The sequence below is a fragment of the Sarcophilus harrisii genome, chromosome 2 (assembly GCF_902635505.1).
Source record: "Sarcophilus harrisii chromosome 2, mSarHar1.11, whole genome shotgun sequence".
Classification (NCBI taxonomy): Eukaryota; Metazoa; Chordata; class Mammalia; order Dasyuromorphia; family Dasyuridae; genus Sarcophilus; species Sarcophilus harrisii.
In genome coordinates this window covers 215,502,120-215,523,661 of record NC_045427.1, presented here as the reverse complement: position 1 = coordinate 215,523,661, position 21,542 = coordinate 215,502,120, and the positions used below count along the sequence as shown (strand labels likewise).

Sequence of the window (21,542 nt, the reverse complement as noted above, 5' to 3'; positions counted from 1 at the left end):
AGGGCCGGGCACAGAGCTTGGCACGTAGTCGGTGCTTCATAAATGTATGAATGAAGGGGTTAAAGTAGGAAGGCGGCGGAGGGAGCGGGCGTGGACAGCTGCAGGGCCGACTCCACCCCCGGGACGTGGGGAGGTCTGCGGGGCCGCAGGCTCTCTAGGAATGCGGTGGCTGGAAGAGGGGAGGGGGAGAGGGGGAGGCGGGGGCGGAGGTCCCCTTCCCCCTTCTCCCACTGGCGGTTGTGGCCCGGGAAGCCCCTCCCCTCCAGCGCCGGGCTGGCGGCCCTCTGTCCTCCTTTCCTCGCCCCAACTAGGAGACGGGCCGATGACATCATCTCTTCCTGAACCAGCGTGGCCAGTTTTTCACTTTCGTATTCCTGCTCCCTTTTACCTAAAGCAAACTCGAGGGAGGGGGAGGGGGAGGGGAAGGGGGAGGGAGGAGGGGAAGGGGGAGGGGGGAGGGGAAGGGGGAAGTGGGAGGGGCGGAACCTTCCTCCTTCAGCAGCCTGGGCCGTGCCTGCGCTCTGGGGCTGCCTCAGAGTTTAGGAGAAGCTCGAAATGAATTAAGTGAGCGTGCCCCGCGCGCCTTGGACGCCTAATGGACTAATCGCGGGGATGACAGTGCTAAGTTCTCGCGTGTTTACGAAGCGCACAAAGGCCGGACTGTCCGGCTCACTCCTTACCAGCTTCCCGCTTAGTCCCGCTTATCTTTCCTTTCGACAGCTCCAGTTCTAATAAGAGAGTTGCGGGGGGAGGGGGGAAGAGAGAGGGAAGGGCGACAAGCGAGGACATCTGCGCCTGCCCAGTTCCCATCGGGCCACTCCACCCACTCTGACACTCCTAAGCCTCGGTTTGCCTTTCTCCCCCCTTCTTATCAGACGCCGGCGGAGGCGCGCATGCGTGCACCCCTTCCTAGGTCGAGGCATTTTAGATAGGCGCGCCAGACTTTGCGACTTCTCGGGCTTTAGACTGCGCCCCGGGTACGCAGAGTAGGAGGGGCGAGCTTACGCCCGTGCGTGCGCGCGTGCGCGGGCACGCCGGCGTGAGAGGGCACGGGGAAAAAGGTGGTTTGGGCCGGGGCGGTTCAGCTTCCTGTGGCTATGTAGCTGTGGGCCGCCAGCCTCTCGGGTTCCCCGCCGCCGTCGTGTCCTGCTCGCTAGCAATCGCCGCTTCAGCTGCCGCGCCGCGCCAGCACAGATTCCTCTTCCTCCTGCTCGCCCACCCACGCTCCAAGCCTGCCTGCCCGCCGTGGGAGCGTCCCGGCCGAGCAGTCCTGAGGGGGGAGGGGAAGCCATTTTGTCCCGACCGATTCCCCGGAACCGAGTCAGGCGAACGGGAGAGGCCGCAGAGCCGCTGCTGCTGCCCCCCGGAGGCGCCGGAGCGAGCCGCCCGTCGGAGCCTTCCGTGCCAGGGCGCTCTGCCGTCGTCTCCGCCCCTGGATCCCCTCCCTCGAGCGCGCCCCTTCCCCCCCACCCTGCCCCGAGCCTGCCGGGGCCAAGTAGCCCGGAACCCAAGTAAGAAGGAGCCCGTGGGGGTGAGAGTAGGGATCGATCCCGCGGGGCCGCCGGCGGCGAGAGCCGGAGCTGCTGCTCCTCCCGATGGCGAAGAAGACGTATGACCTGCTTTTCAAGCTGCTCCTGATCGGGGACTCGGGAGTGGGGAAGACCTGCGTCCTCTTTCGCTTCTCGGACGATGCCTTCAACACCACCTTCATCTCCACCATAGGTGGGTAAGCCTCGGCTGGGGTGCCCGGGGGCCTTCCGCTCCTGACCCCCAGCCCCGGCCCTCGGGGCTGTGGCCTTTGTTCGGGGACTTCCGAGCCCGGCCCAGCCCCTGCCGAAGTTGCTCTTTGAATTTTTGGGGGGCGGTGTCTGCCCTTATCTCCCATCCGGTCTTTCGCCTCCCAGCCTTCTGCCCCTCTTAAGGCATTTAAGGAAAAGTTAGGATACTATGTTAGGGAGAGAAGATGCTGGCATTTTCCCTCCTCCCCCGGGTTTACTTTGGTTTTCGGATGTGGGTCTGCAGTTAGGATCGCTATGGATGGATGTGCTGGCTGCGCTTTAAAGGGGTCGGATCCCATGGAGTCTGTCATGCCAGTATATAAACCGTGGGACAAAAGGAGAGGTCCCAGATGGTTTTTTTTTTTTTTTTTTTTTTTGAGGAAGGGGGGATGGTTTTTAAGTAATTTTAGTTTGAAACGAAGAGTAATTTGAGCTAGTGGTGGAAAAAACAAGGCCTGCAGCATAGAGTAAGCCATAGAGGTATTTCAAGTTTCTGGGACTTGTTTGGGACTGGAGTTTAACCAAACTAAGTGTTCTGATGACTTTAATTCATCTCCATTTATTCTTTTCTTTTTTAAGTTTTGACGGTGAAGCAGTTTTCTTACTCTTTGTGCTTACACTTATGGTGCTTATGATAAAATATCTTTACTCATGTTTCTTTTATGGGATGTAAGAACTTTTTCTTTTAAAGGATCTCCACTTTATTATTTCAGAATTGACTGGTATTTTAGTCAGGGTGGTGAAAACATTATCAAAGTATGGTTCTCTCCAAAACGGGAGGAAAAAGGAAAGTAATTTCTTTTTTATTTCCTGGGAAAGCATCTTATGACTTATTTGGAAGAATTGGTGGTGTTAATAGCAAAATTTAGCATAAATTGTTTAAGGAACTCATGTTTGGGCACAAAGAGTTGGGATTCTCCGTTTCCTTAAGTTTAGATTGACATGTTCCTTGGGAAAAACAAACCGCTCTGGACATTGTTAAAATGCATATTGACTTTAAACAATTTCTAACGTGTTGAAATTCCTAGTGATTGAGAAAATACTTAATTTAGATACATGAACCCCACTTTACCTAGACAATGATATAAACTAAATTATGCTAGATTATGGTTTTATTCACAATTTATTTTTTATCATCATGATCATTATTTCTTGATTATCCCATACATTAGGCACATTATAAAGGAGTATGAACATTTTACACATCCATCTTGCCATTAAACTCGTTGCTTTCTTATGTAGAAATAATTGGCATTAAATTTATGTCAAGTGTGTTCCATTTACAGCTGTAGCTGGTTCTCAGTTGGTTAGAGAAATAATTCTAACAATATGAGATTTAGTTTTCTCCTAGGTCCAGTTAACTTATTTATGTCTGTTCGGGTTAGACCTAACTTGGGTCCTGGCATGTCACTGATAAGGGAAACTAGTGAATGAACAAAGAGTTTTAACATTCTAAGGATCTACTGACACTACTGAAAGAATGTATGAAAGTATCCCTTTTATAATACGTATTTTAAAAAGATGTAAGTAAGCTGACGTTCAGAGATGTCATATAGTTTTTCCAGGGTCACATTAGTTAGGATTCAAACCCAGTACTCTGGTCTTAAAGCCAGTATTTCTTTTATTAGGCCGTTTCTTTTATTGCAATACTTTCAAATGTGTTCTTATGTCCTCATGAAAATGTTTCAATGGTATCTTTTATTGGGAAGAATAGCATTAAATTAAATAATATAGTATACAACTTATGTCTGCCTTTACCCAAAATGTCTTTAGATCCAGAATATTACATGTTTATTTTCATTTAAATTTAAAGTACACTTTAGGTTGAGAAGATATAGCTTAGAATAGATAAATTGATTCTTAATTGCATTCATGAAACCTTTCTCCTATTGGGATCTAGCAGAAAACATATTGTGGGTTGAATGACATGCACATAAACACAGGTCTATTGATTATTGTTTTGGGACACTAATTTTTACCAGCTTGTTGCTATTTTGAGATAAAAGATGGATACTGATCATCATATACACTGAGTTATACTCATTTTACTTGAGGTTTAAGCTTGAAATTTTGGGCATGATTGGAAGGTTCAGAGCTTAAAGCACTAATGTGAATTTTAAGAGGTATTATATACCCTTTTTAGAATATTTTTATTTTATCAATAGAGTTTTGCTCATTTTCTAAGTATAGAAATAGTGAAATTTGAAGGATTGGTTACATGATAGATGGAGTAACAAGGTTAGAGTAAAATTATCTAGAAATGTCTGTTTTGTAGGAATTCTGGAGGGCTCAAGAAAGGCAGAATCTTATTTGGGAGAACTGAAACTGCTTTTGATATTACCTCTTTATTTGAAAATAGTGAAAAATATTTAGAATAAATGTTTAATACGTACAAAAACTTAGGTCATTTATTCACCACTTTTCTATTTTCTTGCATTTTTGAGTATAAACTTAGTATATAGTATAATATATTTAGTATGTATATATATATATAGTATAAACTTTGTGATTTTTTTTCAATCAATTAAAGACTTGTAGATATATAAAAAGATGTATTATACTACCAAGTGTTAGTGATAACAAATCTGATGTAGTGAATAACAGTAAGCTGAAGAAATACAACACTCATGTTTTAGATTATGTTCAACAGTTTGTTATTGTTGGTTTTTTAATATTGATTGTACTTAATACTTTCTGATCATAGGCTTATTTGTACTCAGCTTTTTCTTGAAATTCTTTTTAGCAGAATTAGAACAACACTGATCTTGGTTAAGAATCTTTGAAAAAAATAATTAAGGTAGTATAGAGTGACATTTGTTGAATAAAAATTACAGGATTAGTGTGAAATAGATTTTTAAAAAAAGTGTGAGACCGGCAAGGTCTGGGGTGATATTCTGCCTTTAGCAGGTACTAGTTGTATAATCATGGACAAATTACTTAACTAATTCGAACCTAAGTTTTCTTGTTTGTAAAGTGAAGAAAATCACTGGTGTACCTATCTTGTTGGGTTGTTGAAAGGGACTTTGTAAATTTTAAAACATTAAGAAGATGTCAGCTATGTATTATTATTCAATACATCAGTATTTCAAGGATTCATTATTTAATCAGTGTGGTCATTCCCTAGATAGATTCAGATCACTGAAGTTTACTCTGCTGTCTCATCTTGGAGGTGACCCTGGGTTCTCAAAAGTCCATGCCAAGCAGCAACCACAAGCCCTGACAACTGCCAAGCTGGAAAGGCTTTGAATAGGAGTACGGGCATGGACAGGTGGCAGTGTCTGTCATCAGAGATTTGAGGTTGGCTTGGATTGATGAGAACTTTTCTGTTAACCATTCCATGAAGACCATCTACTAACTTGTTTAGGGTGATGATGGTAGCTGCTGCTTTTCTCTCTCTCTCTCTCTCTCTCCCCCCGACAACATGAATTCTAAGTTCATTGGCAGTTAGTAATGGGAAGTCAGAAGACTGATTTATGCTTGAACTAATGTAATTTAGAATATCATCTTAAACTTCAAGAGTTGTCTGGAACACTGAGAAGTTATGTAACTGGTGTAAGTCAAATAACACTTGAACTTGTGTCTGTCTTCCTTGATTTCAAGATTAGTTTTTTTGGCTATTACATCAAGCTGTCTGATTTACTCATCCAAAAAAACCCCCAAGCTTTTGGTGTTATATTAGGTCATAGTGAAGTCTTAAGGTAGAATACTTTCTCATCCCTCAGGGTATATATTTTGTTCAGGAAAGAGTTGGTTACTTCAAATATTGCATTCAGCTAAAAGCTGACAAAAATACTCTGGAAGCTTCCAGAACGCACATGCTTTTTACTCAGAGAAGAGAGAAAAGTACTGGAAGTGAGCTCTTTCCACCTTTGAGTATAATTTTAATTTTTTTATAAAGAATAAGGGAAGGGAACTAAAGCAATAGTTCTGTTTAATTGAGATTCCAGAGATATAATTGATTAGAGAAGTTATTATTTGAAATATTTTTCTTTGCCCATTCTTTAGTCTTTGTGAGACTATTTTTCTAATGGGAGTTCCATATGAGTTTTGTGTGCATGAATTTTGGTTTTGTATATGCCTACTAGGTCACAGCCAATGTCTACAGAGACTTTAGAGATTATCTACAATCGTCTCCCTCCTTTCTAGGTGAGCAGACAGGTCAGAGGTGGGGTGGCGAAATCAAAAGAAAACCTATGTTAACCTTTTTTATTCTGGTATTTTCTACCACAGCACCCCTAATATAAAGGAATGAGGCAGTAACTTTGGTCTCATTCTTCTGTAATTCCATTCTGTAAAGAATGTACCACATGGCTTAAGCAGTGAAATAAAACCTTGAAGATGTTTGTTTAGGTCTTAAGTGTGAACAAACATGAGTTTCAAGAAAATAGTGATTTAGTGATAAAAGACATTTCTCTAGTATGATTCAGAAGTAAAATGTGGAAAAATTTGTAAATGTTCATTTCTCCATCACTCTATAAAACACTGACTCATGAGTGGAAAAGATGATTTTCTTTTTCTTTTGTGTATGACGAGTTCATCCTACAAGGTTAAGCAGTCAGTCAGAAATTCAGCCAGGATTATAAGAGATTCTATGTCAGGAAGAATGAACTTTTGACAGAATGATTGTCATGGTTGAAGAAGTCAGTGTTCTGGCTTACAATATACTTTTTTTTTTTTTTTTTTAATTTTTTTGTCATGTTGTTTATGTCCTAAAATGGTATTATCCAGATTATTCACTTGCTTTGTTCATTAAACTTTTAAAAGTCTTTTTTTAATATCTCTCTCCCATCTAGACTTTCCTCTCTATCCTGAATACTATATGACAAAGAAGTGTTTTCTTTTTTTAAGATGAAGGAAAAAAATTAGTAAAACCAACAAATGAAAAAGTCTGGCATTTTATGCAGTGTTTATTCAGTTTCATTGTGAATGCCTTTCTTTTTCACTTTTCTAAAAAATAAATCTGTACACCTTTAAGGGAAAAGTATTTGCTACCAATATTATTATTTTTAAAGTTAAAATTTGCATCTGGATTTTAGAGTGAAGTTTATGAAATTAAAAATATTTTCCATTCAGGAATCATGTTGGCAGGATTGTTGTGTTTTTATAAAGGGGTATGTATGGGGGTAGTTTATCTTTACATTATTTTATTCGACGTTTATAACAACTTCAAAAGATAGAAGTATTGCAATAATCTACATTTTACAGATTAAAAAAAAAAAGTTGAGGATAAAGTTAAATGACTTATTTGGCTAGTACTTTTCAATGGAAGAATGTGAAATCAGGTCTTTCTGAGGTCAATCAGGACTCTTGTCTACTGTGGTATGTTGCCTCTCATTCAAAGGAATGGATAGTAGACTCTGAAAGTAGATCCAAAAAAGCATCAAACAATGATAATATCATTGAAAGGTTTGTAACCTATTCATACTAGAAGAACTAAGCACATGAATTGTCACAAATAGTTGCTTTGAAATATAATTTTTTTATCCTGTTCTCTTTGTTTTTGCTTTATGGATAAAAACAGTACAGTGTCAATTGATGTATCTTATTCCCTTGAAGTACTCCTAAATTTAGGTCCTTTTGTTAAATTAGTCTCTTTCTTTTACATTACATGAGACTGTATTAAGCTTCAGTCTTTGGCCAATAATATATAGTATATACAACAAACTTAAGTCTATAATTTGTATAAAGGGAATGAGTGACATTTTATAGTGAGTTAGTCATGCCTTGTGTTACTCTGTACTCTATTATGTTGTAAGCCCAGCAAAAATGTGATTTTTGCCAGTTGGAAAACTCTTTATTAGGGAATATTTATTAAGTGCTTCCAATTGGGTGTTAAGTTATTGATAAGTAACACCAAGAATTTTGCTCCATAACCATATAGCTAACTCTTCCTTTTTTCTTTATATAATCTTACACATAGTAACTTGTCTTTTTTTTTTTTTTTCCCCTGAGGCTTGCCCGGGATAACACAGCTAGGAAGTGTTAAATATCTGAGGCTAGATTTGAATTCAGATCCTCCTGGTGCTGGTTCTCTATCCACTGCTCCAACTAGCTGCCCTGTAACTTGCCATTCTTTAGGCAGGTTTGGATAAGATAATTTTAATGATGTTTTACTGGAGTAAATATTAGAATGTGAAGATAGATATTTATGGCTTTGTATGGATATAATTGTAGAATTCAAATAAAAACATCTAAGTTGATGTAAAATTAACCTTTTATATGAGTTGTTAAGCTGAATTATTTTCCATATGATGTAGATTTTTAATAAATTAGAAAATACAACTATGCTTTTCGGTTGTCTTTTTTCCTCTTTCAATTTCTGCTCTAAATATCAGGTTTAAACTTGTAAGTTTATAGATTATTATAAATTAACCATCAAACATTTATTAAACACTTAATATATTCCAGGCATTATGGGTAGGCTCTTGGTGTGCAATGAAGAAGTTAGGTATTTCTGCCTTCTAGGAGCTTAGGATCATAGAATTGAGAGGATCACAAGAGCTGGAGGCCATCTAAAGCTAGCTCCACCCTCTTATATTACAGAGGAGGAAACCGAGGCCTGTGAGTGTTAAATGAATAGACTAGGTTATCCAAGTTCTCCTAGAAGACCTAATTCTGTTTCTTCTCTGTAGTCTTCTGGGGGTTGGAGCTGAGCTGGGGTGAGGGATTAGGGAGGAAGATATAACATTTCATAGTCAATAAGTATTTTATTAAGTCCTTACTATTTGTCAAGCCAGTTCTAGGAACTGGGATCTAAAGAAAAGAAACAACTAGATTAAAAAAACCTAAAGGATAAATAGAATATAAACATTCAGTAATTAGGGTACAGTAAGGTTAACAATTGGAGAAATCACCAAAAGTCTTTGAAAGACACTGGAGCCACACCTTGAAGTAAATTAGGGAATCCCAAAATAATAATCTAAATGTAAAACAATGTTCAGTTAATTACCTTTAGAAATGTAGTGGAACTGGAGAGGAACAGCTGCAGTGCTATCCTTCCAGATCATTTCTAAAATATGTGCCTGTATTTTGGCCATCTTCCTTAGGTCCCCTCCCTTCTGGACTCTGGTAGATGAGCTTCTCCTTTCCTGTCCTGAAACCAGGCTTCCGGGGCCTTTTGTGCTATTTCCACACCATACTTCTGGATGCCTTCTCTCCTGTCTCTCCTCACTCCTCTCACTCCTTGTTAACTTTCTCTCTTAAATTGTTAATTCATTCCTGAATCCTCACTCCAGGGTCAGTGTTCTAATCACTGTCCCATCCAGATGACCTGGATTGTTAACTCTTTGAATTCAGAGACTGTCTTGATTATTTGTATTTTTTTCCCTTGTGTTTAAACTCTGCCTGGCACATAGTAAATATGTAGTGTTCTTTATTTCATCAAGAGACTTGACTTACTGCAACTTTGGCTTCTGGTAAAATCGCTCTAGGACTGAAATAATGAACCCTTGAAATAACTGTTACAAAGCTACTATATTAAAGCTATGTATTGTCATTACTATTTAGCTACTCAGTATTAAAATACGTAAGTGTGTATAAGTGTATACAAATCCTTATGTAATTAACACATAGTTTTTAATATAATTTCTAGTATGAAGAAGTGTTATTGTAACAGTAAGGTAATAATAGAAGTGCATTATGACCTAGCCATCAAAAAAATGTTTAATTTGATATTCCTCTTACTCTGTGATCCAATTAAACATTTGAGGAATATCAATGTCCTTTGAGATTAGAAAAATAGGTTGGGTCTAGGTTTCAAAGGATTTCAAAAAGCTGAACAGAGAAGTTTGTATTTTATCCGAAAGCCATTGGAATTATTTCAGTATAGGGGTCAGGTGGTCATATCTTTGTCTAATGAAAATTACTTTGCCAGCAGTGTATAGGATGAATTGGAATGGTCATAAAGTTGAGGTAGAGGGAGCAATTAGGAGGATGTTTCAGTAATCTAGATGAGAGATGACAAGAGCCTGAGCTAAATGTGGTAGCTGTATGAGTGGAGAGAAGTCAGATGTGAGAATTGTAAAGGTAGAAATGACAAGATTTTGCAATTTTGAGATGGAGAGTATGTTGAGATTAATGCTGATATTATGAACCTTCGACACTGTAAGAATAGTGGATCCTTCAGAAGAAATAGGGAAATATGGAAAAGGATCGGACAATTTTGATGAGTATGCCAATGAGTTTAGTTTTAGACATACTGCATTTTAGCTGTTTCTGGAACATCTAATTGGAAGTGTCCAGTAGGCAATTGGTAGGCCTGAAGCTTGGGGGAGACATTAGGATTGTAGATCTACATAGAGAAAATAAAGTTATTAAGAAAGGGAAATTAGAAGAGAGGATTCAAGAGATGACCTTGGGAAACCTCTACAATTAAGGGGTATGATGTGAATGAAAATCTAATAAAAGATTCTTTAGAGTGATTAGATTAGGATTAATAGTCAAATGCAACAGATGAGAAGAATTAAGACTTAAAATTGTCAGATTTGACAATTCAAGGGGGAAAGTATGATCGAATTCTATAAAGTCATGAATGACATGGATAAAGTGAAAAGACTTGTTTATCAAATCCCTAAACAAAATGAAAAGGTGCCTTTGGAAATTTGATATAGGCAAGTTGAGGACAAATAAAAGAAATACTACCTACTTCCCATAGCAAGTTTGTGGAAATCATTATCCCAAGAGATGTTACTAGAAGAAATAAGTAGTTTTTTTTTTTTTTTTTTTTTTTTTTTTTGTTGTTGTTTTTGTTTTGGTTTTTTTCCCCCACAATTTGTGGTTTTTTTTGTTTGTTTGTTTGTTTTTATTTAATAGCCCTTTATTTACAGATTATATGCATGGGTAACTTTACAGCATTAACAATTGCCAAACCTCTTGTTCCAATTTTTCACCTCTTACTCCCCACCCCCTCTCCCAGATGGCAGGATGACCAGTAGATGTTAAATATATTAAAATATAAATTAGATACACAATAAGTATACATGACCAAACCGTTATTTTGCTGTACAAAAAGAATCAGACTCTGAAATATTGTACAATTAGCTTGTGAAGGAAATCAAAAATGCAGGTGTGCATAAATATAGGGATTGGGAATTCAATGTAATGGTTTTTAGTCATCTCCCAGAGTTCTTTTTCTGGGTATAGCTAGTTCAGTTCATTACTGCTCCATTAGAAATGATTTGGTTGATCTCGTTGCTGAGGATGGCCAGGTCCATCAGAACTGGTCATCATATAGTATTGTTGTTGAAATATATAATGATCTCCTGGTCCTGCTCATTTCACTCAGCATCAGTTCGTGTAAGTCTCTCTGAAATCATCCTGTTGGTCATTTCTTACAGAACAATAATATTCCATAATATTCATATACCACAATTTATTCAGCCATTCTCCAACTGATGGGCATCCATTCAGTTTCCAGTTTCTAGCCACTACAAAAAGGGCTGCCACAAACATTCGTGCACATGCAGGTCCCTTTCCCTTCTTTAAAATCTCTTTGGGATATAAGCCCAGTAGTAACACTGCTGGATCAAAGGGTATGCACAGTTTGATAACTTTTTGAGCATAGTTCCAAAACTACTCTCCAGAATGGTTGGATTCGTTCATAACTCCACCAACAATGCATCAATGTCCCAGTTTTCCCGCATCCCCTCCAACAATCATCATTATTTTTTCCTGTCATCTTAGCCAATCTGACAGGTGTGTATGGTAAGATTCTACTTTAAAGGGAATGTACTCCATTCCCAATTGTCCCAAAGACATTCAATTTTTTTTTTCATTTTGAGTATAAGGTTGAAATTAGCTAATAAAAATAATTCCAATAAGTATTTTTTAAATGTATCTTTATTTCTATATATTATATCTATCACCCCTATTTCCTTGCCCAGAGTGCCTTAATAGGTTAAAAGAGAAAACAGCAATTTGCTAAAAAGGCAACTAAGGCCACTGTATAAACAGCATTCCACACATGTTCCCTACTCTGCAAAGAAGGTAGTGATACCAAAAACTGTTTTTAACTAAAGGATCAAAAGAGAAATTGAAGACTTATTTATCTTTATACTCCTAAAACCACTTGATTTATTCAAAGAGATTCTCTTCTGGAATTGCTCTTAATGTTTCTTTAGGGATCCTTTGGTGGGTTCTTTCTCCTTTTTCTCTTGCCTTTTGATTGTCGGTGCTTTGCTAAGTACATTTTTCAAGTAAAGGTTATGTCAACAGATAGTAATGGTGGGAAATCCAAAAGATAATGTTCTCTAAAGCAAATGAAGTTAACCTGATATAAACCAGTTATCTGAAAGTTGATAGTTCCTTGTGGGTTTTTCACCATTTGGATTTCCCATCATTACTAAAAATTAAAAATAGTAAAGTAGCTTTTTTTCCATTTCATAAATTCAAAGTAGTTGGGCAACTACTTTGCCCAAATTGCACATTGCTAATAAACATATCTAAATGGAAATTAGAATGTATAGTTTTTTCTCTCTTACTATCTTTTGTTTTATTTATTTTTGTCTGCCTGCTGCTTTTATTAACAATATCTCTTTTTCATTCCTCTTATGTCCACATAATGTCCCTTTTCCCTTCTGATTCACTTCTGCCTGGATTGTTGCACCTTATCTTAGGATTGGACATTATTCTCTTATTTCTCAAATTGTTACCACAGTCTAAGTTCTGCCATTACTTGTTTTGAACCTTGGATAATTTTTTATTTATTGATATTCCCTAAGAACCTCTTTGCCATTTTCTACTGGGTCCTTAAAGGATTTGACATCCACTGGCATCTAAATTTTCCCTACACATAGTCTCCCCATATGTTAGAATGTTGGTTCACTGAAAGCCAAAACTGTCTATATAATTCATTAAAATAACATAGCAGGAGCTGCAATGGATGAAAAGATTGCCCTGTAGTCAACATGATGGTGAATCTCTTTGAACTGGTCCTCTGACGACAGACATACTGATGGGATGAATCATTGTCCTTGAAGCTTTTTCTAGTTTGGTTTAGTATCTGGCAGACTTTATGTATTGGTATTATCTTGGAGAAGCCTAGGTCATTACTATTCCATGATGAGGTATTGAAATAGGACAAAAAAGTATAGTATCTAGAACAAGTGAGGTGATAGACTTTTTACTGTTTTGGCTGGACCGCATCTGGAATAGTGTTTCCTTTTTAGGCTCTGTATTTTAAGGGAATTTACTTAACCTCAATGCCTCTAGAGAAAAGTGACTGTGTGAGTGTAAATGTGTAAGAGAGCGAGAAAGAACAAACTGACAGTCATGCTATACAAACATGATGTTAAAAAACTGGAGACAAATTTGTGCAGAAATGAAAATTGGGGGGGGGGGGGGAGGACATGATTTCTGGCTCCAGGGGATATCATATGGAAGAAATTAGACTTGTGTTTTTCTCTAGAGGGCAGATAAAGGAGCAGTTAGTGAAAGTTGCAAATCAGCCGTGTTTTGACTCTATGAAAAGACAAATTTCTTAACTATTGGAATAAGCTGTCTTAGGAGATAAAGTGGGTTCCCCATGGCTGGAATTTTTCAAATGAAAGTTAAATGGGCCTTGTATCAGCTTGGCATCCAGCCTCCAGCCTCTGTTTTTGTATCAAAGCCTTCGCATTGAGCCCTGAATCAAACCAACATTTGACCACCCACTTCATAGACTCTAGTGTCCTGTGCCTAGCAAACCCTTTATCAGTTTAAGAACCAGCCATCTGTCTAATGACCTCTGTCTCTCCAGCCTTTCTATTGTGTTCCAAAGGCCAGCCCTACATCAGGCTGTCTGTCACCCTATCTATGTTCTGACTGCCTACTCTTACCTGTTGTGAGGTGGGTCTCCTGCCTGCCTTGAGGAATGACTTTGAACAATCTAATTATCTGCCGATTTTAGTGATCAGCATACTCCCGTTTTCTTATATGCCCTCATTCCAGTGATTCCGAACATGTGGATACTGTTGAACAAACTTCATTTCTCATCCATTTGCTCCCTTCCATATCTGCCATTTCAGTGACTCACTCCAGATCTACCTTTGACCCCTCATTCTGTTGCCAGTTATTCCTCAACAAAACTAACTTTGGATTGGTACCATCACCCTCTTCCCTTGTTCCTATTCACATGTTGTTAAATACAGCTGGAGTTCTCGAAATTAATGTTTAGACTACAGATTTGTTATTTGATATATGTGTGTGTGTGTGTGTGTGTGTGTAATCTCATGTGTGTGTTGGCCTTCACTGAAGCAAAGTAATCCTTTTTTACCTCCCTAAATGGATTCATTGCTTTACCATGGGGTGTCTTCTGAACTTGCCCATGTCTCTTTAAGCCCAACCTCTTCCCCCCCCTCCCCCCCCCCCTTCCCCAGCATCCACTCAGTTGAGGTCTTGGTCTCATACTTCACTCCCAAATCAGTTATTTACCATGAGCTTCCTGATCTCACATCACTGAGCTCTTTCCCAACTATCTCTTCCTTCCCTTTTCTCACATGAATATGTAGCCTTTTCCTTGCCAAGGTCAAATTTTCTATAAATAAACTTGATCCTGTCCCCTCTCATCTTTTCTGGTAGATTGTCCCTTATATCATTCACAACTTCTCACTAATCTTGTATCTCTATTTGCCGATTCCTTCCTTGCTGCTTATAAACATACCTGTATTTTCCATTTCCTTAAAAATTCTCACTTTTTCCACTTATCCTTTCTAACTGTTGTATGTCTCAACTCCCCTTGACTAAACTCCTTGAGAAAGTGATCTGACTTACTTGCCATCACCTATGATCTCTTAATTGCCAGATTTAATGGGCTTCAGATATTATGGTCATACCTATTTTCTATATATACTTTCTGGGTTTTTGTGACACTGCTTATTCTTCGTTCTTTTGTTTGTCTAATCATTCTTTCTACTCCTTGGGAGAGGAAAGGAATCTTCATTTAGGTCATACCTATTAACTGGATATCCCCTGATATTCTGTCATGGGACCTCTTCTCTTGCTTTGTATAGACAATCTCATTTGGTGATCTCATCAGCTTTTAATGGGTTTATTTATCATCTTTGTAGAGATAATTCATGAATCTCTATATCCAACTCTAATCTCTTCTGAGCACCAGTCTTGCATTACCTAATTGGCTTTTAGACTTTTCAGAGTATTCCATAGGCTTCTTCAAACTCACTAGGTCCAAAACAGAATTCATTATTTTTTCCCCCAAACCCACTTCCCTTCCTAATTTTCCTTTTGAAGATGATCCCCACTTTCTTAGTCATTCACATTCACAACCTTGGTGTCATTCTCAACGCCTTATGCTTGCTTATGTGACATAGTCTGTTGTTAAATCTTGTTTTTACCTATATTTTTCAAATATGTCTCCTCTCCATTTATACAACCATCACTTCTGGTGAAGAAAGCCCCCAGTGCCTTAGCCTGGACTAGTGAAATTTAATTCTAATTGGTTTCACTACTTTAAATCTCCTCTAATCCATCCTTCCTCTACTCAACTGTCAAAGTGATATTCCTAAAATATAACTGATCACTTCCCACCCACCCCTACATAGAGTATCAGTGGTTCCTTTTTTACCTCCACAATCTATATAAAATATTAATAGATGCTTGTTTATTGATTCCTGATTACTTATAAAAAGATATTATGGAATTAGTGAATATGGACACTAGGTTGGATTAGCATATCATTGTATCCTACTTATTTGTGTATATTTACCCCTGTGTATTTGTGTATCTTATCCCTGACTTTTAACCTCCTTCAAAGCAAGATCTATATATCACTATATGGGGGAATGGGGAAGAGGATTCAGTTGTGTGCTACTTGAGACGGCAGTTCACAATGTGTATTCTAAAACAGGAAAACTTATTCTCTTATTCTTAAGTACAAATGCTTTTAGATGCCATCTCATGGATACTTAACATTTACCTTTTCTTCTCCCAAATTACCTCTTTCACACCTTATAAATTATTCACATATTTACATATTGTCTAACATAACATAGATACATCATGAGTGCCATTGTGAAAGATGGCTTCCTTTATTTACTTATCTGAAGGTAAATTCCTATTATGACAAAGATGCTATGTGAGCTATTTTTTATTTTCTTCTCCTATGGCTCATACATCAGATCCTTGTTCATCGGGGTACAGTGACATCTATAAACAGTAATCATGTAATTCAATTCAGGAACATGTATTTATAAGTATAAATACTTTTTGTAGTAACATGTAACAATTACTATATAGTGAAAGACTATATAATGAAATTACTATATAGTGAAAAAGAACAAATACAATATACTATTTGCCTGGTAGGCTGGAAAAGTAGAGCAAAGCTGAGCTTTGAGTTGGTTTATTACATCCTTTAGTTAACTTGCAACTCTTCTCACTCTTTAAAAGGTAGATTTAAGCTTTTTGGAAAGGAAAAAAAAAAAAAAGACAGTTATTATGTTGCTCCTATCTCTTCTCCAGGCTAAATATCGCAGGTTTCTTCAAGAATGGAAATTTTCTTCCAAAAGCTATTTTCTTGCCAATTATGACTTTACTGTTTCTTCATCTTTCCGATAGTAATTTTCACAATGTTTGCTTTGAGCCTCTATGGAACATATAGATTTTTAAGAATTGAATTGTGTAATAATCTCTAGGAACAATTATGAACAAGTAAATTATTACTCAATTTAGCATGACCCAGCTTCTTTACATGGTACTTAGGCTTTTCCATTCATCTCTCACCTTGTTTCCTTCAAGCATTGAATGTTATCCCTTATTTTATTGCAGTCTTCAGATCACATTATATATTTCTTGTATTCTGTATTAATTTATATTGGGAACATATTCCTGGAGCAGAATGTAAGTAAGCTCCTTCAGAACAGGGATTATCTCACTTTTCTGTTTGTATCTCTAGTGCCTAATATAGCTCCTGGCAAATAGTAAGCATTTAATAAATGCTGATTGTTTCTTCACCCTTGCTCAAACTTCTCATTTAGAATATTTAGTCCAATTTAGACTATTTTCTCTGGGGTAATTGGCTCAGCTTGGTTTTTCCACTTGTTCCCTGGATTCTTGTTCTGATCTCTATCTCTTCTATAGATCTCAAGAGCCCCTTCTCTGGCATCCTAGGAGAGAGTGTAGGGATATTAAAGCTGGTGTCTAGATTTGAGTTCTTTACCTCCCTGCTCAGTACTGCAACTGGTTGAGAGCTTTGATACATTTTTGCTTTTAGTAAGTAGCAAAGTAGTACTGTTTGTATTTAACATTTTATAACCACTTAGGTAAAGATGGAAGTGGGAGGAAGGGTTGTAGTAGATGGAGAATTTGGTTTAGAGTCAGGAAGACTTGAGTTTTTCTGACAAAATACTAGCTTTATGACCATAGGCAAATTACTTAACTTGTCTGTTACCTAGGAAACTTGCTAAACATGTTGGTTAGAAAGGATATATATATAACCTGGTTGGTAGAATGAGTTTTCTACACCAGGAATTTCTTCTTTGATTTGAGGCCATTGGAGACAGCCTCTTTAGTAACAAAGGATAAATCATGACCAAAAGTGAGATAAAATATCACAGGTCAGAAATGATAGTGTATGTTTGGGCAATAGTTTCCCCCCTCCTCCCCATTTAGATTTTTAGAGTAGAACACAGCCCTAGAGTTTAAAAAAAAAAATGAATATAAACACATCTCTCTTTGAGAACAGTAGTAGAAAAGGAAGAGAACAAGCTTTTTTAAAGTCCCTACTCTGTGCCATGCACTTTACAAATATTTCATTTGATCCTCTAGTGATTGTAGAGTGGTGAATACTACATTTTTTGCTAGAGATTCAGAAGGCTTAAATCGTTGTGCTTGACATGCTCTAATAAATAACTAGTGGCAGTGACCAACAGTAAGAGCAAAATACTAGCTGGAACAGAACTGTTTTTTAAGGAAATGATCAGACGACTAGCTCAGATAAAAGAGATACATATTAGGAAGACATCAAAACTTACTGTTGTAAAGAATATGTTAAATAAATGCAGCTAGTATTATAGCCCAAGTTGTATAAATCAAAGCCGAAGAAGATTGGCTATTACAATAGCCTCTTAATTGTCCTTCCCCCTCCCAGAGTGAACACTGCCAGATTGATTCTACTAAATCATGTTTGATAGACCTTTGCTCAAGAAGCTTTAGTGCCTCACTGTTACATCCATGAGTAAGTACAAAAACTCCTTTGTCATTTAAGCCTTATCCAATCTTGCTCTAGCCTGTTTCCAGACTTATTGCATATTACTCCCCCTCACAGACTTTGTGTTCCAGCCTACCTGCTGTTCTTTCCTCTCTGTACAAGAAATTTCTTTTCTATGCCTACTTTTTTATTGAAACATGGAGTATTAAAAAATGCTTGTAATTTGGAGGGTCTTGAAATCTTGGTAGAATTTTTGTACTTTAGTATTCTGTGGTTATCTTCATGGTGTTCTTTTTTGAAGGTTTTTTCTTAAACATCTAGAGTTGGGACTTCTGTGGAAATGAAGTATAAGTGCATTTCAAAGCATTATTGCATGTATGGTAACTTTATCCTAATAGGAAGGAGGGTTTCACCCAACTTATGCTGGGGCCACTTACATACATGAAAGACGTTGGCCCACAACACAGTTATTCTTAAGATTTTGAGATAGTTCTCATACTTAACATTTCTTGGAACAGTATAGGTGTTCTTAGGTCTTATGGGAACAGCCATCATCTCAGGGTGGGAGTTGGGGGGAAAAGTGTAATGGACATCCTGTGGGGTACAGATCCATAGTTCTATAATGAGGACAGGAGTGTAGTACCTATTAGTGACAAGGAACAGGGATTGGTTATGAACTTGGGATGGATGGCCCTGGGAAATAAGGGAGCTAAATCCCTTGGTGAATACCTAGTGCTATTTCAAGCAATAATTTTGCCAGAAGGTGACAATATTCTGAATTGCAAAAGATTATTGATATGCCAAACTCAGGATATAGCCTACTTGCTGGGCCTTATCTCTGAGAAATGGGATATCTCCAAAATATTTTGACAGTGAATACCCCCAAAAGAAAAAGTGACTTTAGGGGAGTGGGGGACGATATAGAGTGCATTTAGAGGGAGAGAGAATGAGTTGTTTTAGACATGCTGACTCTGAAATGCTCATCTATCATTAGATGTGGCAGGCACATCTGGTTGTAAATGTCTAGGAGGCAGGTGATGTGGGAATGGAATTCTGAGGAGAGAACAGGGCAAAATATTTCAATTTTAGAGTAATTCGTGTAGCAGTAATCATTAAGCTGATGAGATCACTAAGAAAGATTTGGGGATAAAGGTTCCAGGATGACTATGGTCATCTTATTCTTTACATTTCAACATCCAGGGGAAGTACAAAGAATATATCATAAAAACGAGATTAGTTTTTTCAGCCTATACTGCACAGAACAGGTTTCATTTAGTAATCTATTTCAATTTAGTTATCATAGTTTAAAGGTGCTACAGAGAATAAGGAGAGCAAAAGAATTACTGTTATTGGACTGCTTTGATCTAAAAAGAAGTTTTCAGTTCTTTTATCCTCGGAAGATATTTTATTTAAGCATGCCTATTTATTTTATGTTGAGGCAATTGGGGTTAAGTGACTTGCCCAGGGTCACACAGCTAGGAAAGTGTTAAAGTGTCTGAAGTTGGATTTGAACTCAGGTCCTCCTGAATTCAGGGTCGGTACCCTAGCCATTGCACCATCTAACTGCCCCAAGTCTGCTTGTTTAGAAATTTATTTTACAATTTTACAAATGATCTGGGATTTTAAATTGGAGAAATCCTGCGCATTTACCATATGTGAGTTCATGGTGGGGAAGCAGCAGGATTTAGAGCTTGTAAAATCCTGTTTAGCATTTTGTTTTACAGATTGGGAAATAAAGTCTCAAAAGCTGAAGTGACTTGGCCAGTTTCTCACCAAATTTCTAAATCATATGCTCCAACTATTAAACCATAGCTGTCTCCTTGTTTAGACTTGAAAATTTTTTCTTTATCCAGCTTATTTTGTCTTAAAATCTGTTGTAGAGATGTACTTTTCTTTTAATGAACCAAGTGGAGTGAATTTAATTTTAACTCCAATAATTTTGTTGGAAATTTTCTTAGTATCTCTTGGAGGTAATTTAAGATATCTTAAGAGTGCTATAAAACCAGGATTAGGAATTCCTGATATAGAAGATGCATATACTATTGAGAATAAAATGTTGAATACAACACTCACAATTATAATCATGTTTACAAAATATATTTGATTTTCTAATAAGGAGATTATAAAATGTTTTAGAATCACTAGACAAAGGGTAGTGAATTCTATTCTTAAATAAGCTTAATATTAAGAAATTTTATTGGTCTTTATACCCTTCCATTATGTATCTGAACTCCTTTTCTCTGTCTTAGCACTTAATTTCCCCCCCCCACCCCGATTTCTCTTTTGTCTTTTCTTCTCTCCATTCTTCCTTATCTGTCAAGTAACCTATCAGATCTTCTTTGTACGTACCTACTTAAATTGTCTTAATTTATTTGGCTTTTTTCTTTATCTTTCTTATTTCTTTGCCTTCCTGTTTTCTCTAAAATAGTAATTCTAGTTGCCGCACTTTGGGCAGTCAGTAAATACTGACTCATGATTTACTATACATTTTTTTAGTCTTGAATTTCTTCTTGGCACAGATGGCCCCATCACAGTAACAAATGTTCCCTTGATTTTTTTCCATTGAGAGGTATGGTAGAATTCATTAAAATTATTAATGAAATTTGCCAAATTTGAAGGTGAATATATATTCTTAATAGGTAAAACTGTGTAGAATAGTATTACTGGAGTATATTAGAATGGTTTAAGTGAAGTCATCTGCTATGCCGTGGAGATAGATGTTCCCCAGAAGAATTTTCTAGTCTCAATTCTGTATATGGCCACATTTATGGCAGAACATGAATGTTCTGGTGATAGCTAGACTTGACTTGGCATGTTTTAAATTGTCATTTTTTCCCTAGACTTAACATATGCATTTCTTGAAATGAATTTTTTTGGGGGGAGGGGGAATAAAAGCTTGTATTGTAAAATGTAAAAGTTCCGCAATTTCTTAGTTAGAAAATTATAAAGTACCTGAAAAATTTTCCTCTTTTGCAGAATTTCCATTTTGAATATTCCAGCTTTACTCTTAGAAAGTGTGCTAATGCTGTTTGAAATTTGACGTCAGCAAGATTTTATAAATTGACATATAAGAGGCTATGAATGATCCCCCTTTCTGGACAGGTTGAAGTTTAAGAAATTACAAATAACTTTTGTTACATTATTTTGGAAAATTTAGTTAAAACTTTTAAATCAAAGCCATATATATAGTGATTCCAATTGTTTAAAAATCTCCACAACGTAAGCCAACCTTTAAGTTTAAGCAGTTTGGACCCCCCAAAAAATGTGATGGGGGAGAAAAAAGTAATTTTTCCAGTGTGGGGCTTTTTCCTTCTTTTTTTCCATCCCTTCATTCAGCTGGAGTGTATATAAAGTTGTTAACTCTTAGATCTTTTTATCTGATTTATTCATGATTTATTCATGATTCAATCAAAACCCATTTGTAATGTTCATCAGGTGCAACTTTTGTCTGTGTCCTCTCACCTGGCATGCTGAAAACCTTCACTTTGTCTACATGTTGGGCATTAACAATAGAACAGATGAAGCTGTTATTTACTTTTTTAATTAGAAAAAAATCTATAGCATACTTGGAATGTGTTTTGTAATTGTAAAGGATGGGAGAGAAATTGGATCTATTTCTGATT

General features: G+C 37.4%; 1 protein-coding gene across 1 annotated transcript in view; it reads left to right on the top strand.

Moving 5' to 3' along the window:
* Positions 1-913: 913 nt before the first annotated feature.
* The window catches only part of RAB10 (RAB10, member RAS oncogene family), an 84,395-nt gene continuing 63,766 nt past the window's right edge, over positions 914-21,542 (top strand). The window contains exon 1 of the mRNA XM_031951422.1: positions 914-1,722. Within this exon, the coding sequence (XP_031807282.1) occupies positions 1,596-1,722 (127 nt within the window). The 5' untranslated portion in view covers positions 914-1,595. The remainder of the gene's footprint in view (positions 1,723-21,542) is intronic.